The 18420-nt window shown below is 36.8% G+C and overlaps 1 protein-coding gene across 2 annotated transcripts in view; it reads left to right on the top strand.

Annotated features, from left to right (window-relative positions):
* Positions 1–597: 597 nt before the first annotated feature.
* Positions 598–18420, top strand: part of LOC108720851 (PR domain zinc finger protein 16) — a 39672-nt gene continuing 21849 nt past the window's right edge. For both annotated transcript variants that reach the window (XM_018445092.1, XM_018445091.1), the window contains exons 1-3: positions 598–1095; positions 6129–6488; positions 7104–7300. In XM_018445092.1, coding sequence (XP_018300594.1) covers positions 1047–1095; positions 6129–6488; positions 7104–7300 — 606 coding nt within the window. In that variant the 5' untranslated portion in view covers positions 598–1046. The remainder of the gene's footprint in view (positions 1096–6128; positions 6489–7103; positions 7301–18420) is intronic.

The following is an 18420-nucleotide window of genomic DNA, read 5'->3' as shown; positions in this document are numbered from 1 at the left end:
ATACATGATATAATAATTTTTATATACTTTTTTATTTTTTTTACGTTTCATTTTTCTAAAAATTTTTCTTTCTAATTTAATATAATGTATAGCTTAAGGGGACAAATAATCTAATAAAGTAAAAAATATTTCAATTTATCATATCACATATTAAATTTCTTGTTTATTAGTGACATTTATAAATTAAATACAGTAAATTAATAATTAATCAATGATATTAATTAATAATACATTAGTTAATTTTATAAAAATAAAAAAAATTGCGATCCACACATACATATCCTTCAGACATCTGTCTTTATTATAATTGATTTCTTTTGAACCTTCGAAGAAAGAATCCCATGTTTTTTCGACTTTGACATTCAGCTACCGCGAAATCTCTTTCGTTATCAGCGTCACGTTACGTTACCCCCTCCCCTGTTACCCCCTCTTTAGACATTCTCTCAGACAGTCGCATTACGCTCCACCGCCGAAGCACCACATTCCTCTCGCTCGCTCTCCCGAGGGATGCTGTAGTCGCCTTGGTGGGGACCTCGACGCGATAGGGGTGGCTCCGCCCGTGAACCAACCAGAGGTCCCGCTGGAAGCGACCCGCCACACCCCGTGAATCGTCCCTGGGATCCCAAGAGAACCCTCGTCGTGCCATCCTCTTCTCAACAGATTTTGGATCCTCTAGTCCGCCAAGGGCCAGCTGACACGGAGCAGCGCTCTTTCCGTTGTCCGTTTCTTCCATCAGTCGCTCGTCCGGAAAGGTTCGCGCTACGCGGGCTACCCCCCGCGATCGCATCCACCCCTCCGGTGGCCTCGGGTTCTGATCGGAGTATCGGTCGCGTATCCCAACCGATCGATCGCTCGATCATGAAGACAGTCGGCCCGCCGACGGATTTCCATCGACGTCGCTCGTCATTTTCGTGATGTTGACGTGATCTCGTTGATGACGTGAAGGAAAACTCTTGTGATACCGATGTGTCGGAAGTGATCCGAATCCTCGTCTCGTCCAGAATCATTTGGAAGATCTAGGATTCCGGATCCGAGACAAACTACCGATGAACGGTCTTGATCTGTCTCGGTCCGCCGTGGATTGCAAGATGAACGGTAAGTCAAACAGATTGCGTTGTGTGTGTGTGTGTGTGTGTGTATGTGTGTGATGATGGACCAATATTAAAAAACATCCACGATGATTATATAATTGAGTTGATTTTTATGATTTATGTCAACACACAGAACGAAATGCGCGAATTGATTGAAACAAAGTTCTTGATATGATGCATATGTGGAAATAACAATGACAGACGTAAGAATAATCTTGATCCAAATGTTATTAAAGATAATTTTTTTATTAGCGTGAATATAGAAATATATGTCAATTTTCTAATTTTATACCAAATCGATATTTAGATAATCGACTCGATTATTTAGATTCACCACCAGCCTATTTTCACGAACTGATATAACATAAATAAATTGATTTTGTAATTACTTATCTCGTTCTTGTTTATTAAGGTCGATTATTAAATCAATCTTAAATAAGATTAGTGTAACCAGCTGTTAAAGCGTAAACATCGTTACAGGGTCGAATAATATTCGTTATGCCATGAGAGTTCGATACTCTTACAAAGTACGGACTTGTTGACGAAAAGATACCCTTCCATTTATTCCATTACATGCAAATATCGGCAAGGAAGCTTGACCGCAGCTTGTCCGGAAACCAGACTCTGCAGATTCGATCTTCTGTCCAATTTGGCCTGCCTTGGCCTGCTAATTCTGTGACATGCTGATAATTTTATCGACGTCTCACGATACTGCTCCTGGCCGCAGGATCCGACCATGTCGTTTTTCTAATTAACCCCAATCGCCAATCTGCGCCCCATGGTAGGGAGATCTGATACTGTCAGCGAGATTGGCCATTAATCGCACTATCTGCAATGGAGCTTTCGGAAATACCGGCGTCGCCTCTCACCATCTCGTGTTCCATAACATGGTACATTAAAAACGTCACTGTTCTCTAGAGGATCCCCGTATCACCAGGATGTCCTGTGCGGTCAGTGCTAACGCGGTCTGCACAAGTGCGAACGTTCTCTTCCGACATCTCTCTAGTCGCCAATTTGTTTAATTATCTTTTCCGGAAGTCACACTTGCGTTTCTTGAACCTCGTGGTAATCTCCGCGCGCGCGTGTCCTGCTTCTCTGCCACTCGAGATCCATTACTCTAAATTTTGTTTTGCTCAACAATAATCATTTTTAAATATCTTATGAGAATTAATCGACACTTTAAAATGTTTACATTATGTTCAAATTATTTAAAAGGTATTATATACCCTATGAAATAAGGAATTATGTAACTATATAAGTAAAATTACAAAGAAATTAATTTTGACTATTATATGTAATAGTAAAGATTGTTCAATGATTACTTTTCAGCAAAGAAGAATATATGTATAAAAGTATATATTTTTAAACTTTGTTTTCTTTTATCTGTTTAGTTTTTTGTATCAAATATCTATTTGCTTGACAATGTTTGGACGTTTACATTTGGCTTCGTGTATCTATTTAATGGGTAGATTAATCGATCATTGATTGATCGTTTGTTAAACCCTTCGATCGTGAAACGTTAACTGCCTATATATTTGGCGCATGCAACTACCCAGCAATCAATAGACGAATTCACAAAGTATCGCACACGCGCATCAATCATCGATCACAATAGACTCGTGCGATGCAAAAGAGTCATTTGCTTTATAACTCGCTAACTACTTCATCGCCATTGGCAAACATATATTATTATTTTCACAGTAAATATCATGTGACACACAATAGCAACTGATAGAATAATTTTCATTAACCGCCTATCCGCCATCGCCAATAATATTCTAATTCTTGTTTCCTGGTTATAAAATAACTCATAGTGGCCCCGTAAGATTTTACATACAAGTTTGTAATAAAATACAACTGACTCTTTTATTTTAGGAACATAAAAAGAGATTGCTTTTCGATGTTAAAAAAGAAAATTTTTTTTAAATAAAAATAATTTTATTATAAAAATTGATAATTTCATATTCTTCAGAATTAAAGCTGTAGATATAATTGGAAGTTCCGTGTACGTCTGCGGAGGAATTAATTTCTAAATTAATATAAAAAAAGAGGTTCTTCCCACGATTAATTCCTCTAGGGTGTAAGTCGCGCTAAAGCGGTACTACACTCTAATCATCTTCAGAGCCTCTCGAGCTGCTATCATCAGGGATAATGTCACGCATGGTTCAACAAGTATACTCGTACTTCTCTGTCAAGGGAGAAAGTATTCTGGCACTTGGATCCCACAGGAGTCAAAGACCCCTGGCTTTCGAGGGTTTTCCAAATATTGTTGTTGTATCATATCGGCTACTCACTGTGATGATTTGGAGTGTATATCCCGGGTACCCTCGCGCGATCAGGTCTCTTCTTTACGATCATCTCCGACTATGAACGCGAAGATCTGCTAAATCGTGTTTATTCTGTCGATCAGGACCGAATTTTGGATAATAATACTCTCTAAATTTCTTGAAGTGAAATCTCATTCCAAAAGAGTTAAAATACTGACACTACTGAAAAAGAATTAAAATATTGTCACTATTGGAAAATTTGCACTCTCAAATGAGAGTGGCAGATTTTCATTCTTTTTTTGGAATGAGATTTATTTCAAAGAAAAAAAATCTCACTTCTTTTTGAAGTGAATCCCACTCTAAAAGTGTGAAATCTTATTTAAAAACAAGAGTGCAAATTTTTCACTCTTTTCAATAGTGACAGTATTTTAACTCTTTTGGAGTGAGATTTCACTCCAAGAAATTAGGAGAGTACGTTATATTTATGCTTCTGTGTTGTTTATTTTATGATTACTTCTCAACTCAATTTTCATTTTTTTATCTAGACAAATAAATATTATATATCTAAATTTAGAAACAATGCAACTGTAAAAAAATCGTTAATTTAGAAGTATAGACAGGTTTTTTCAGTTAACAGCAATGGAGATATTTTAACATTTTTATTTAAGCATGTAATATTTATTTTAATATAATATAATAATAATTTGGGAATCAAAGCCTATGGATTATTATATGAATGATTTGTTTCTTTCCATTAACTGTGACACATCGATATCGACACTCATAGACATCCTGTCTCTTTGAGCTTCGTGTCGACAAGCACGCCTTGCAGGATCACCGTTTTCTTTTACGACTCGACCGCACCGTCGACATAAGTCGACGGATCCTTAAGTCTTTGTTTACTCTCTCGATTAGAATGGAATTGAAGCCGGCATCATAAAATTGATATTTTTAACGTTTTATTGCGTGGTATATGACGTGTATGGACCGCTTTTTATACATGTAGTCTAATGTGTAGAAATATTTGCTCCTTCTCTATGTCCTATTTAAACTTTTAAGAGGGGAACGTGTAACAAAATCAATAATTTATCTTAATTATTTAATAGCACCGTTGCAATATCGAAATTAATCGTGAGAAAGCTTTGATCATAAAATTATAGTGCTTCCTTCCCTTCTTCTCTATCTCTCATACACAATTTGTCTTCCTCTTTGATGCACCTGCTAGCTCGTCGCTAAAACGATCATTTGCTTAGTCGCCGATTCACACGGAACTCTCGCTGTTTACAGAGGACCTCTCGATCTTCGCAGGTTTCTCGGCTGGCTCGAGGACGCGCATAAAGTTCATAGTTTGTTTTTAGATAGCCGATACACCCGCGTGGATATCTTTCGATTCGGAGATAAGGCTGTCGTTAAAAAGAGCCCGTCGTATCCGGCTAAAGCGAGTTGTACAAACAAAACCAGATTCGTGCGATATTTCTTTGTCACTTCGAAACGTGATATAATTGTCATGAATAGATAACGATGCTTTTATTGGGAATGCGTGCAACTAAATGCGTTTAAAAAAATATCTCTTGTATAATTTATGTTTTCTTTAATACTATTATATTATTGTACACATTGTACCGAATTGTTTTTTTATTATATATTTTTGTCTATAGAGCAACGAGTTGTGTTTGCGGTAAAATATAATCGCAATTTATTTAATAATATATAGAATAGATCCCCTTTATTCTCTTATATCTTGCACTGTATGACATCACGACGCATCAAAAACAGCCGACAAGAGGACAATAAAATCCTTATCACGGCAAACATCCTCGGCTTGGGTGTCACTACGTGCACGCGGCAGCTGCGTACGACGAAACGTGCCGCAGATAGCGCATACTCCAATTGACACTTGTCCTTGTGTGTCTAGGATTCCGTCAAGTCATAAAGAGAGAAGGGAAGAGAGAGCAACGCAAACATAAATCTACTTTATCTCTCTTGTGCAAAATTCATGATTTTCCGACACCGAAACGCAAAGTTTACACGAAACCATGACCTTTCCTGCAACAAAACGCTCGTACTTGCGTTTAATATCACGAACTGCGACTTTATCGCGGGAACAAACTACCACTTTCTCAGAAATGACCAATCAATACGTCACTTTCCGGAAAGTCGTCTCTCATCATTGTTCTATAATATATGAACTTTTCTTAATAAACGTAGTTTTCATAAATGGCAAATAATAGTCGCACTAAGAATATAATAAAAATGTTTGATATAATCTTTAGAATAACTGACACGCGTTAAATAAATATTTTCATGAAAGAGAAAAGTCAATGATTATAGTTTGTTATTAGTTTTAAAGAATATAATTTTATCCTTTCTCGTCGAATTAAGAAGATATTATTTAGTCAAAGTTATTTTTCTTAGCTTTGGAAAACGTAAACATTATATATGTATATATATATATATATATAGAGAGAGAGAGAGAAAGAGAGAGAGAGAGAGAGAGACATCTATTAAAAAAGGATATAATTATTGTAAATTTAATTTTTTACTATGATTTTAGTATTTTTCTTGCTATAATTTCTGTATACGCATACATATATTTTTTTATAGGTAGGTGTATAGAAATTATAGCAGGAAAAATACTAGTATGAAATCATAGTAAAAGAAAAATAAATTTATAATAATATAATCTTTTTTATAGGTGTCGTTTCGATATTTTCTTGAGTATTTATTTAAGATTTATCGATTCATATCTCGTTTCATTTGTCCTTCCTAGGAAGCAGCGACGAAGGTGAGTCGACGTCGGGCGCGACTGGCGGGGGGGGGGGCAGCGAGAACGCAGAAATGGAGGAGAACGGATCGACACGCACGAGCAGCAACAGTAGCAGCAACAATCCCGTTTACAGAGATCTGAAACTACTTCAAACCGGCGAAGTTCTGCAGGAGTATAGTCCACAATCGCGGACCCCTTATCAGCAGCGCGGATACTCGCCGGGGATAGACCGACAACGGAACTATGAGAAGGAGCAACTTCAACCGTCACCATCTTCTAGGGAGGAAGAGAGAAAATCGTCCTGGGACTATGAGAAGAATAGAAAAGAATATTCGAGGTCGCGGGATTACAGCAATGAATATCGTGAGTTTCGCAGTTCCGTTAAAATCAATCTTCAAACGCAGAACGAGATATTTACATGACACTTATTTTAGCATTGCTGATTAAAAAATGAAAAATATTTAACCTTTCGTCGGCCATTTGGAATTTTACATCTTTCGTTAGTAACCTGGGTCTTCGAGCTTCAATGCAGATTTTTATTGACTTGTTCTTGACTTAAAAACGTGAAAAAATTCTTGCACTTGTAAAAATTTGGAATGAATTTTTACTATGATAGAAGTCAGATTGTATTTTACTTACTTTTTTATAGATTTAAATTTAGTTATCAAAATTCATAATCAAAATATTGACTGTGCTTTTAAAGTTCAACTGGATCAGCAAAGGGTGAAAATTCTTTGAACTTACACTCAACTATCGTAATAATTAAATTTCTACTCTCTAAATTCTTTAGAGTAGAATCTTACTCTAAAGAGTAAAAATTTGGGTTTCATTCTTCAAAGTGACAAACGTTTTAGAGAGCAGTGATTTATTAAATAGACAGATCTATATTGGATTAGTTCACGTATTTTGCCTTTATTCATGAGCTAATGCTTTCTTGATAAATATTCGATAAATGTACTTTGACGTTTATTTGCGTAGAGGATGCGATAAAACAGGAGCCTAAGGATCATTCGAGTCGCGAATGGGTGTCTCCCGTTCCGGAGGTCGAAGTCGGTGGTTCGGCAACCGGGGGTCCATACGTTCGTGCACGCAAAGACATCCCTCGTGGAGCGAGATTCGGTCCATTCCTCGGCAAATGGGCGAGCGAGCCTTTCAACCCCCGTTACGCGTGGGAGGTGAGTCATATATTTCTTCTCATGGTATGTACGTGTTTATCGTTTTCGCTCGCTTTCGAATTCTTGAGTGGAGGTAGTCGAAGCGATCGTAAAGCGAATAGGTCGGTGCTCGATCAGTTCAAACTGACCTTTTGAAGCGAAAGATGTTTGCTGCACTCTCAATGTTGCGAAATAGTCTTCCAACGCTGTGGAACTTTTTATCGGAGTCAATCAACGTTGCGGGTATTTTTTCCAATTTTGTTGACTAACGAAAAGAGCATTTGTTTATTAGTTTAGTACGAAGAATCAATATAGAAAAAGTAAGAGAAATCTCTTTTATATAGTATTTTTAGATATATTGAGTGTAAAAATAAAAAGAAATATATATATAATATATTTTATCTACATATATGTATACATACATTATATACGATAAGTGAATCAATAAGTAGTCTTAATTTTGCCCTCTCAAAAAAATTAAGATGATATATTAAGGTTACTTATTGATTTAGATATATGTATATATATATGTAAAATAAATATATATCTAATATATTATGTTTATATAACATATGTAGTTTACATAAATATGTATACATAATATTGTTATCTCTTTTTCTACTTTATCAGATAATAAAAATATACTTAAATGTATATGAAAAAATTCTAGAATTAGATTCCTCTTTCTGGTATGCCATATATAATTAATGTAAAATCATTAAATTTACTTCTTTTACGCTCAGATATTTACGATCTTTCTCGAATGAATAGCACACGTTTACATATTTAATACACGAGGATTCACACGCGAATCTTATTCGATATCATCTCGATTTTAAATTGTCGTCAAACCGTTTGTAAGATGATCGATCTGTTTATGGTTCAAATTCGGCGCAGGAATGTTTCATTCCGCGTCCGAGCCGATGTCAGTGGGTTTTCTATCCTACTGCTATAATCCCGGGTATTATCCGGCAGATGCCGGTAACAGTAAAGGAGAAAGAGGGAAGAGCAGATAGAGCCGTCTCCTCGTTTCGACAGCAGACACCTGGTCGACTCGTTCGCCGAAGGTGTCATCCACGTTGACAGATCTGTCAATTGGATCGTCTCGAACAACTTTCTCTTTCAGTTCCTCCGAAATTTTCGGATTCCTATGGATCTGTTCGAAGTGTATACGGTGGACCGCACATTCCTAAGTCGACCGTAAAATCGATGTTCGAAGTCAGGATCGGGGAGTCAGCCCAAATAAAATCGTCAATAACGGATAATTCTTGCTCTTGCATAATGAGAGTATTTGCAATTTACTTGTCTCATTGGCAGAATGTTATTAATTTGTAACGAATTTTTTAGATTGCGATGTAATAATGTTTTACGAAATTAACGCGATAACATAATCGATTGTGATTTTCACAATTGGTTCCATCTTTGGAAATTTACTGACATTTGCATCACATTTGCGCGTCAGAAAAGATTTCCAAATTTGGACGGTAGGAAACTGATCGCGTACTGGTTTAAAGGGTGTGATAGATATGATAGCGGCGGCGTTAGCGCATGTCGCACTGACAAAATGTAAATGGCACCATCCATCTAACTGCCGACAAAAAGGCAGCCGGGGCCAACTGTCGGACTGGCGATTACAGGATCGATTAAAGCCAAACTACCCCTTCGTTTCGTCGAGCCGATCTATCAACCCCACGCGCGTAAACGTACAAGCGCGCGAGAGGGAAAACATCGCGAGAGAGTCAGTCGCGATTTCTCATGTCGATCTGTTTATTCTGAATGTCGTACAAACTGAGACGCGAACTGATAGAAAGTTTTTAAAATTATTCAGACTTTTAATTGAATTTTCAGAGAATGATACTAAAATTTAACATAGTGATTAATATATTATTTTTTTAAATATGCTAATTTTGTTGCATAAATTATAAAAATACTTTTATCATAAAAAAGACTTTGCTTAAAAGCTTGAATATAAAAATATTAAAATCGTAGCAATAGGATACACCTTATGATCGAATTTCTACGACAATGTCGGTAACGAATCCTTGGGATCTCACGAACCTTTTTCAGAATCCGGTGAAGCAAAAAAGTTCCCTTTCGGTCGATTCGTACGTTATTTCCCGATCCTAATCCTTTTCTCACATCCTACAGGAAACGGACTGAAGTTCTCGAGACGCAAGATCAATGAAGGGAGAACCTCGAAACCGAAATTCGCCCTAAATTTCCTCGGTGTTTATCCACCCCGAATTATACCGCGAAAGATCAGGAAGTTTTTATGGGATTGTCGGATTAAGGATGATCGCTCTGAATTAATTTTCCGATCAATCTGGAAACATTAATTTTTTGAGAAATATATACATATTAATTTGAGATCAATTAATGATCAAAATAATAAAATAATGCTGGATATTAAGAAATAATTTTCTAATTTTCGAGAGAAAAAATTTATCATTTGTTTTTTATTAATTTCTGAAGTGTATTGCAATATTTCCAAATTTCTATAAAAGAAACAAGAGAATAAAATTTTATTTTTAGACGATAATATTTTCATGTTACTTTATTACATATTATTGCGAAAGGAAACGTAACAGTCGTCTTTACGGGGGTCTCGAATTATTGTTTGGATCCGAATTGCTTGTCGGTAGTCTAGGTATCACTATTACATCACCTGCCGCGAGATTTCTACCTCATTTTCCGAATCTTCTAAAAAGAGTGAGATAAAGTATAAGAGAAAAAAGGAGGGGAGGCGATCAGGATTCGCTCCTCTCCCTGTTCGGTGACGCGTGATCCACAGGGCGACCGACCTGCGGCGTGCCTGCGTGGCGACTAAACCAATCTAAGGCTTAAGTTCATTCGACCGAGAGACCCCTCGCGTGAAGGCGAGTTCCAATTTGCCGAATGATTTCGAGAACTCGAGTTAAATGATCAACGCGAAATATCAAACAGCAGGCGCGAATGAAAGAAGGAGCGAGAGGAAGACATAGCGAAAAAGAATGAAGATGTCCTTTCTTCTAAAAATTTTAGTAAAGAGTCAAGACTAAAAGAAATAAAAGGAGCATATATAGTTTTGTCCTCGTAGTAATTACTTTCATAATCGTCGTCATTATCGTCATCGTTGTAGTCTATAATGACAATGTTAACATAAAATACCAACCCCTTTAATTTTGCGAGAGATAAAGAAACAGAAAATAAGTTTCTTCCTCTGAATTATGTGTTTTGCATGTGATTGGTTTTTTGGGAGTTGTTTTCAAACACATTTGAAAAATTTATAATTTTTTTGAATATGCGTAAAAATTTATTTTTTAAATAAAGTATGCTAAATAAAGCGAGCATAAGTTCTAACAAGAATCAATGCATTAGATTTAGAGCAATAAACAAACTGTAGAATATGTTCTATATAAAAGACACATAAAACAATGTTTTATATAGACAAATAAGTTATATTTCAGATTTTATTTATTATAGATGCTCTCTAAGTTAGGGGCGGAAGAAAGAGAAATATTTTCATATGTATATCATACTATTAAATGCCACGTGAATTATTATTATATGCGATTTTAATCATAATTAATTAAATTAATAATAGAATTAATATTGTTGAATTATAATAATAAGAAAAAGAGAGTTGGGTACAGAAATTTATGCGTAAAAATAAATTGATATAATTTGATTTAATATATTTAAAGTCTTCGCTTACACGTTGCGGCTCATTTTTTAGCTTTCCTCAGAGCATAAAAATATATCGTAGAAATATATCGGGAATTATTATCTATATTTATTATTTATAATTGTTATAATTGCTAATCGTATTCAAGATAATGGATCTCTTATCAAATTCTTATTGTATATTATTGAAATATTTTTTTGTATGTTACATTAAGAATCATTCATGTGAAACATTGAATTTAAGCTCACGAAATTATCTTACTCTCCGCAGCTACTTGCGCATATTCTCTCTTTTCAACATTTTCCTTCTTACTTTTCTTCGTCTACATATTGAAACCGACGGCATTTTTTTCCACGCGGTTGCCGGCAACCCCTCTCGAGGTCTCTTGACTCGGATTGGAGACCGTTTGCCTTTCGAAACGACCACGTGGGAGAAAAGGAGGACCAGAGTACCGCTTGTTTTTCATGTTGAAGCAGCCGCACGCGCCTCGTCGCCCATACGGGGCACTTTTTCGGCAAATCGGTCGGAAAATTTCGCTGTTAGCGACGTATGCAACTGACAAATTATATTAATGGTGATCCTCGATGTAACGTGCCATCGTCAACCGCACGAGTTTCATTCCGTGGTTGATGCGCGATATATGATATTGTCATATTGATATAATCCAAACACATTAAAATCAATATACACACATAGCTACACTATGTTTTCTAATTACTTAATCTAATATAGAAAGATTAAAAAAAAGGACTACAGAAAATCTGTGCAGTTAATAATTTTTATGAAAGTAAAAACGACAAATTTGTTCGATTTCTTTATATCGATATTCTTTCACGTTCATCATTATCAAACTGATTGTGAGATTTGCTCTTTCATTCCTTATTGAAATTCATGAAATCGCAGCATCAAAGATATATGTTTCTTTTATAAGATTCTTTGAAAGCGTGAGTGGAACATCGATATAAATCGCATTGTCGACATTATTAAATTGTTGGTCCATCCTGAAGTAGGTATTTTAGACAATCCACGCGTCCGCCGTTTTAGGCATACAATAGAACACATCGGTGTCTATTATTCACAGACATTTTCCATGCGAACTGGTCTTTAGGGCGTTACTGGAGGTCAAGCCCCGGAAGTGATTCGACAATGAGGAACATTATGCTCTTCCACCTTCCCCTTCCTTCATCACCTTCTTCTATATCCTCGTCGAAGGCCGATCCTCGTTCTTATTAACTTCCTTAGTGCACGTAAGTGCAACGTGATCACTTTTCGCTTGCATCCAGGGTTTCGCATTAAGTATTTCAAATCGATACTCGAATGGTCAGTGGGATTTTGCGTTCGCTAGTTCTCAAGGCGTAGGGTTACGGTCCGCCTTGCGATTTCCCGTATTTGAATTTGAAATAGGAGAAAGAGGCGTCGAACGGCGAACTGTGAAGAGAACCTGCGCGGAATCGCAGTGGCCGAAATCGAAGAGAGAAAGAGAAATGGCAAGAAACAAGTGACAATCAGTGACGCGGGGATCTCCGGTATTGTCCGAGCTGTCACACGTCTGACACGCCAGGATATCAAAGGATCCCCGTCCGGTCATCTATGCGAATATTATATACTGGTCAAGAAGACGTAACAACCATGTAATAGGCAGTTGCGGCACCCTGCGTCCCAAATTACATTTATTAATTTAAAAGTTAATTTGATTTTGCGAGACGATATTTTAATAGCATATATACTTCTTTATGAATCGTTATCTATGCTCAAATATTTAAATCCTGATAACTGCAAATCAAGAAAATGAGAAATTCGATCATTTAAAAAATATGCCGCATGAAAGTATATCTTGTAAGATTGTGCGATGTACAAAAGTATAATATATTTTTTACGATATTGTTTTTTTTTTAAATAAAATCTTACAAAGTACGGTCCTGAGGTTGACCCGTGAATGTCGCGAGAAAACAGGAGCGGCGACGCGTGAGACGATGGTGCCCAAGTGTGACTCGTGGAACATAATGTAACAGTTCCGAAAAAGTTTTTCTACAAAAGCGGCATGCATTGCACGGCGCATACGTTATTTTTTCGCAAGGGCGCGGATGCAAGGGCGACCAGGCTAACTAGCCCTTTTCTCGAGGATCGGGTTTTTGATTGACGGGTTTTTGCCAGGTCCTTGCTTGCGCGGAGAGCACCTTCTCGCATTATGTTAATAAAGATATGATACACCTTTGTGCGACCCGTGCCGTTAAAGCGCATATTTTGACATTTAAATTTACTTGCCTTTAACTCCGAACAAATCTTCGGCGTTCGCCCTTTCGCTTGTATATCGAGCCAGCGCTCGGTTGCAAACTTCGAATAAGCCTGTGTGGCGAAAATTGTGAACGCTGCGGCGTTCCGACATCAATTTACATTATATTTAATTCCGTCTTTCATATTTAATATCACACATTGTGTTTATTTATGCGTTACCTTCCGTAAAATATTTTGCATTTGGCAACAATAGCGAAAATTAATAAACATTTGGAATTCTTTTCGTCTATAAAGTATGGTATAATTTTCAACATAACGTAATTTTGTATACATTTATATGACACAGTAATTTTCCAATGTTTTCATTGTCATTAATTAAATTGGCGCTCCTCGAAGAAATCATTTATGAGCGCAGGAACATTAAGAGGCCATATGAGACTCTGTTAAGGCTAACTCACTTCTCTTTCTGCTAACTCAACTGTAACTCCAATTCTCCGCTTTGCACCCCATCGCACCCTCGAGTGTCCCGTTCCTCTGGGGTAGTAACGGAGGGTGATAAATCTCGCCTGCTCGTTACCTCGCTATCTGTCGATAATAGACATAACCGACACGTGTTGCCTAGTCGTCAGGCTGACCTGGGTATCCTGTATAGAGACGAGTCGTCAGGATCGTCGGTGTCAAAAGACAGAGCCTTCATGGCGTTTCTCTTATCCTTCCGACCCAGGCTTCTGAAATGATTGATTCTACGATCTTATTTTGTCTCAAATATTGTGTGTGTGAATTTAGATTAAAATAGAATATATCCTTAAATCTAACAATAAGAGGTAGATCATTAATTTTGTTAATAGACATAGCTGACTTATTTCACTATTTTCTGTTTTCTTAACATTACAAATCTTCTTTAATATCGTATATAATTCAGTTATTATTAGATATTCAACATTTCCTACTAATTTTCAATTAGATTTATTGTAACTTTTGTCTGAAAGGGTGTGTAAATTATTTTTTCTCTATGTAAGTAGTTCTTTTCCGATTTATGTAAAAGAAATTCGTATTATATAAAGGAAAATATTAAAAAATACCACATTCATATCTTTTTCGTCAAAATCGTAACATTAAATTCTTTTGTGTTTACAACATTGGAGACAAGGCAATTGGTTTTTCCGCACCTTCATAGTCAATGTTTCACCCTCTCGCAACGGTTGGGGTGGGTTTGCGGGGTTGATGGTGCCACTCGATGTAGGATAAGGCCTCCGCGTGTGTAGGAAGCCGTCCTTCGTCTTCCTAGGCGTGGACTTAATTGAACTTGTTCGCCAACTCATAACGAGAAGCCGGACAAGTGCGCTCGCGGTAATAATTTACGTGAAACAATCGTCGCCTTTGATGTGCCGACGATTGTCTCGTATTCGCAGGAACCATTACCCTCCGATGGTGCTCGGGTAGGAAAGTTTTCGTGTGATCATGCGCATTCAAAAACAAACTTAAGAATTGTTAAGCAATTGCTGCTAACAGTCTTCACGCGAAACGGTCAATTGTCTTTGTGCGTATTCACGGAAGCAAATCAAATGAAAAGGAAACGCTTACCCAGATCAAGATTGAAGCAAGCATATATTTATTATAAATAAAAACATTTAGAACCACAACTTATCTACATTTTATTTTACTATATTTAAATAATAACTAAAAATTTAAATAAAATTTAACCCTTCTCAGTTTAATAGATCTTTTGTTTTTTTTTTCTTAAATCAAGATCAAAACGAGCACATTTATAAATTAAAACGTTTAGAGAACCGACTTACAAACCAATAACTTTTTTATACATATATTTAAAAGAAACTTAATTTCCTCAGATTGATAGATTCCTTGTATTTTACAATTAGACTTTTCCAATACCGGAATTAAAAAGGATAGAGGATAAGTTGAATTAAAATCCAAGAGTTAATAAATTAGAGTTTGTGTAACCAGTTACTTAATAGATGACACATTGACTTAAAGTTAGAATATAAATATTATATAAAGTTAGAATATGAACATCTATCAACGTATACAACATATCAATATTAAATGAGATGTACAAGTATTGTATGGCATTCGTAATTTCTATTGCATCCATGCAAATCTATACCACCGTTTAAAATGTAAACCCAATTTAACTCGTGAATCGACAACCAATCAATGGTGGTAATTGTTTTGTCACGGTAGAAAGGAAAAAAAAGGTTCGTTCGTTAACGACACTTTGAAATGCAAGCCTGCCTGTTTGATCAGCCCAATGACCCTCGGCGCGGGCGAATGAAATTACGGAGTGCATCGGCTTGCCGGCGGCACTGATTGGAATTTTTTTTTTCTAGCCCGGAGGCGAAATGTTCTGCATTGAAATTATAGAGTTAGCATCGGCTAACGAGTGGTAATTGAATTTAATTTTTTGCCACGCGGTGGAACGGTGAGAATTCATTTGCCTCGACGATGATCGTCTGCTCGATGGTGCCCATGCGTCGCACACTGGACGTCGCGCGATCCGTGAGACTATATACAAAAACCGTCTCTTGATGTCGAATTTGTTGGAAAATTCACGCGACCGCGGAATATCCGCCGCCTGGTTTTCACACGTAGGTTCACCTAGACCGAGATTGGCGAAACGGAGCTCTGGGTTGACAGATTGTGTGCATGCGAGCGCACGGGCTCTGCTACAATGACCGAACTAATCTGGTCCGGTATAGGAAGGTAGCCTAAGTTCAATATATACACAGGAATACACTGGAGCCCGCAGGCGTTCCGTGTGTACTTTCGACTATTGCCCTGCATAAATCATACTGCTTCCAGTTAGTCCGGAACTTCGTGAATCGCGGCGTTGACTTAATTGTCTTGCATGCTGCTCAAAGGATAGAAAATCTCGGCCTATGAGATGCATAGTTAGCAATTTCAGAGACATAGAAACAATTTTTAATCGTTCATTTCATTGATTAAGTGACGACTGAATATTCAGGTGAATTTAAATACTATGTGATATATAAAATTATATTAATCAATCTTAGGGAATAATTGTATAACATTTAACGATATATTTATAAAGTATTTATTCAAAAAACTGAACTATAAATATTATATAAATAAAGCGAAATTTATATTACGAGTATATACATTATTATACAAGTTTAGCCATAAATATGAAACACTCTCATGTATTGCATTTTCTTGGAAAAAGTTAAAGGAGGACAAAATATTAAAACTGGTTATACAAATAAGTATTATTTATAAAAATGTATCATATTATTATCTACATAAGAGAATAAATATTATTTTTTAATAAAACTGTTTTTAATTTATTTTTCGTTAAATGTAGAACATTTGCATCAATTTGTGAAGGTGCTTTATATTTATACCGGTCAAGGCTGTATTATCAAGAATGTTTAGAAATCAAAATTGAAGGAGTTGATCGTGACAAGAAGGAGATATACACGATCAAACTCGTTCGTTAAAATAAAGAAAATTATCATTATTCTTTGTTACATCAAGAGTTACAGCAAGCGGAAACTTGTTTTGAAGGGTCGGGCTGTGGATCGGCGAGTTTTGCCAAATTTTCTGGCGGGTCAGCCTCTCTAATGATCGATCATATAAGGGGCTGGCAGTGACGCGACTCGGATATAATTTATACCGCTAGATACGCCGAGGGTAGCTTCCCTTAGAAGTTGTACTGTAGAGAAGGCGAATGTGTATGCCGGGGGTGGCATCTGCTGCGTGTTAGACACGGGTCGGAGGGCACCGCTTGCTCTGTCATTACTTGCATTACTTTCCTGCCGCGAGTCAAGTGGGTCAAGTATGAGTAGAGAAATATGTATGCAATCGAAGAAAAATTGTCGGTGGCAACCAAATGTCGACGTTTGATAATCGAAATTATTCGGAGTTATTTAAAAGAGTAAAGACATTAGCTTCAAAAAATTGACGGAATTCATTTGCATCATCGTGTAAAACTGCTAAATTTCATTTGATATGTCGTGCAAATTATAATTTTATATAGTACCTATATCACGTCGTTGCCGTCTATAATTAATAGATTTAGATTTTTCATAAATTTCTCCTAGAGTCATAAAGGAAAGTGGAAAAAAAACTACGTTCAACGAATCTATGCTAATTGTACACCTATTTTATGCAAACAAAAAATTATTAATCCAATCGCAAACGTAAAATGTTCCCGCAGTTTTCTGAAACATGACTCGACTTGACGTCGTTTATAGGAATGGGGTAATGTAATTATTCGTGCAAACGTGCACCGTTAAATCACATAATTTCACACACGAAACGCATGAAACGCGGACAAAGGTTGCAAGCGCGGCTACGCCGACGAATTGTAATCAAATGGAAACGAATCATTAAATCAATTAACACGTCATCCGCGTGATCTTGCATGAGAGAATTCGGGATAATCGCCGTTGCTTCAAGAGATTTGCGCGTCATAATAATTTTCATTGCTCTGGATTTGAGACTTCGTTATGAGAATTGCGCGAACTTGGGGGATAAAGGCGATTCCTTGGGATTAATCAAGCGTTAATTAAGACTAGAGCGGCTGGCTCCTAAGGCCTCTTCTCGTCGCTCTCTCGCTCCTCGCAATGTTGGGAGGGAAATTAAGCAAAGATGTCGCAGTGCCTAATGCCTAGCTCGGTCGTAAGGATCGCGCTGCGCGCCGGCGCTACGTGATGCCTAAACTCGTAAACAGCTTCGTTATTTAGGGGATGATAATTGACCGTTTCGCTCACCCCCGTCGCGCTTACTCCACGAATCTCCCGAAACAGTGGAAAGCGACGTCGACGAGTCTGGGAATTTCACCAATGCGCTCCAGCGCAGTTGATGTTTATGAGACACGATTCTCCTTCTTCTCTTCTTTCTCTCTCCTTTCCCAGTTCTTTCATCTCTTTTCTCTTCTCTCGTGGAAAGGGGATAAAGAAATGAAATTCGATACGCCATTGTTGTATGTCACACGAGCATAATCTCGCTTATTCGCTCCCATGATGGATACATACGGTGCATTCATGTTTATTGCCTGGCAAGTCGATATTAATAACGGTAATCAATTATTTCGTCTGAGTATCGACATATTTTTAATAATAAACAATCTTAAAAATTAAGAAGTTGTCGATAAAGGAAGAAATTCGTTTATTCGAGCATAATATGTGTCAATTTACTGCCTAATCGTATTTAGAGTCTAATTATTTTTCTGTTATACACCATGAATAAATTATGAAGCGCA

Source organism: Mycetomoellerius zeteki, unplaced genomic scaffold, assembly GCF_001594055.1.
Source record: "Mycetomoellerius zeteki isolate Tzet28-1 unplaced genomic scaffold, Tzet1.0 scaffold155, whole genome shotgun sequence".
Lineage (NCBI taxonomy): Eukaryota > Metazoa > Arthropoda > Insecta > Hymenoptera > Formicidae > Mycetomoellerius > Mycetomoellerius zeteki.
The sequence above is the reverse complement of the archived record's forward strand: the minus strand, read 5'-3'. Positions and strand labels throughout refer to the sequence as shown.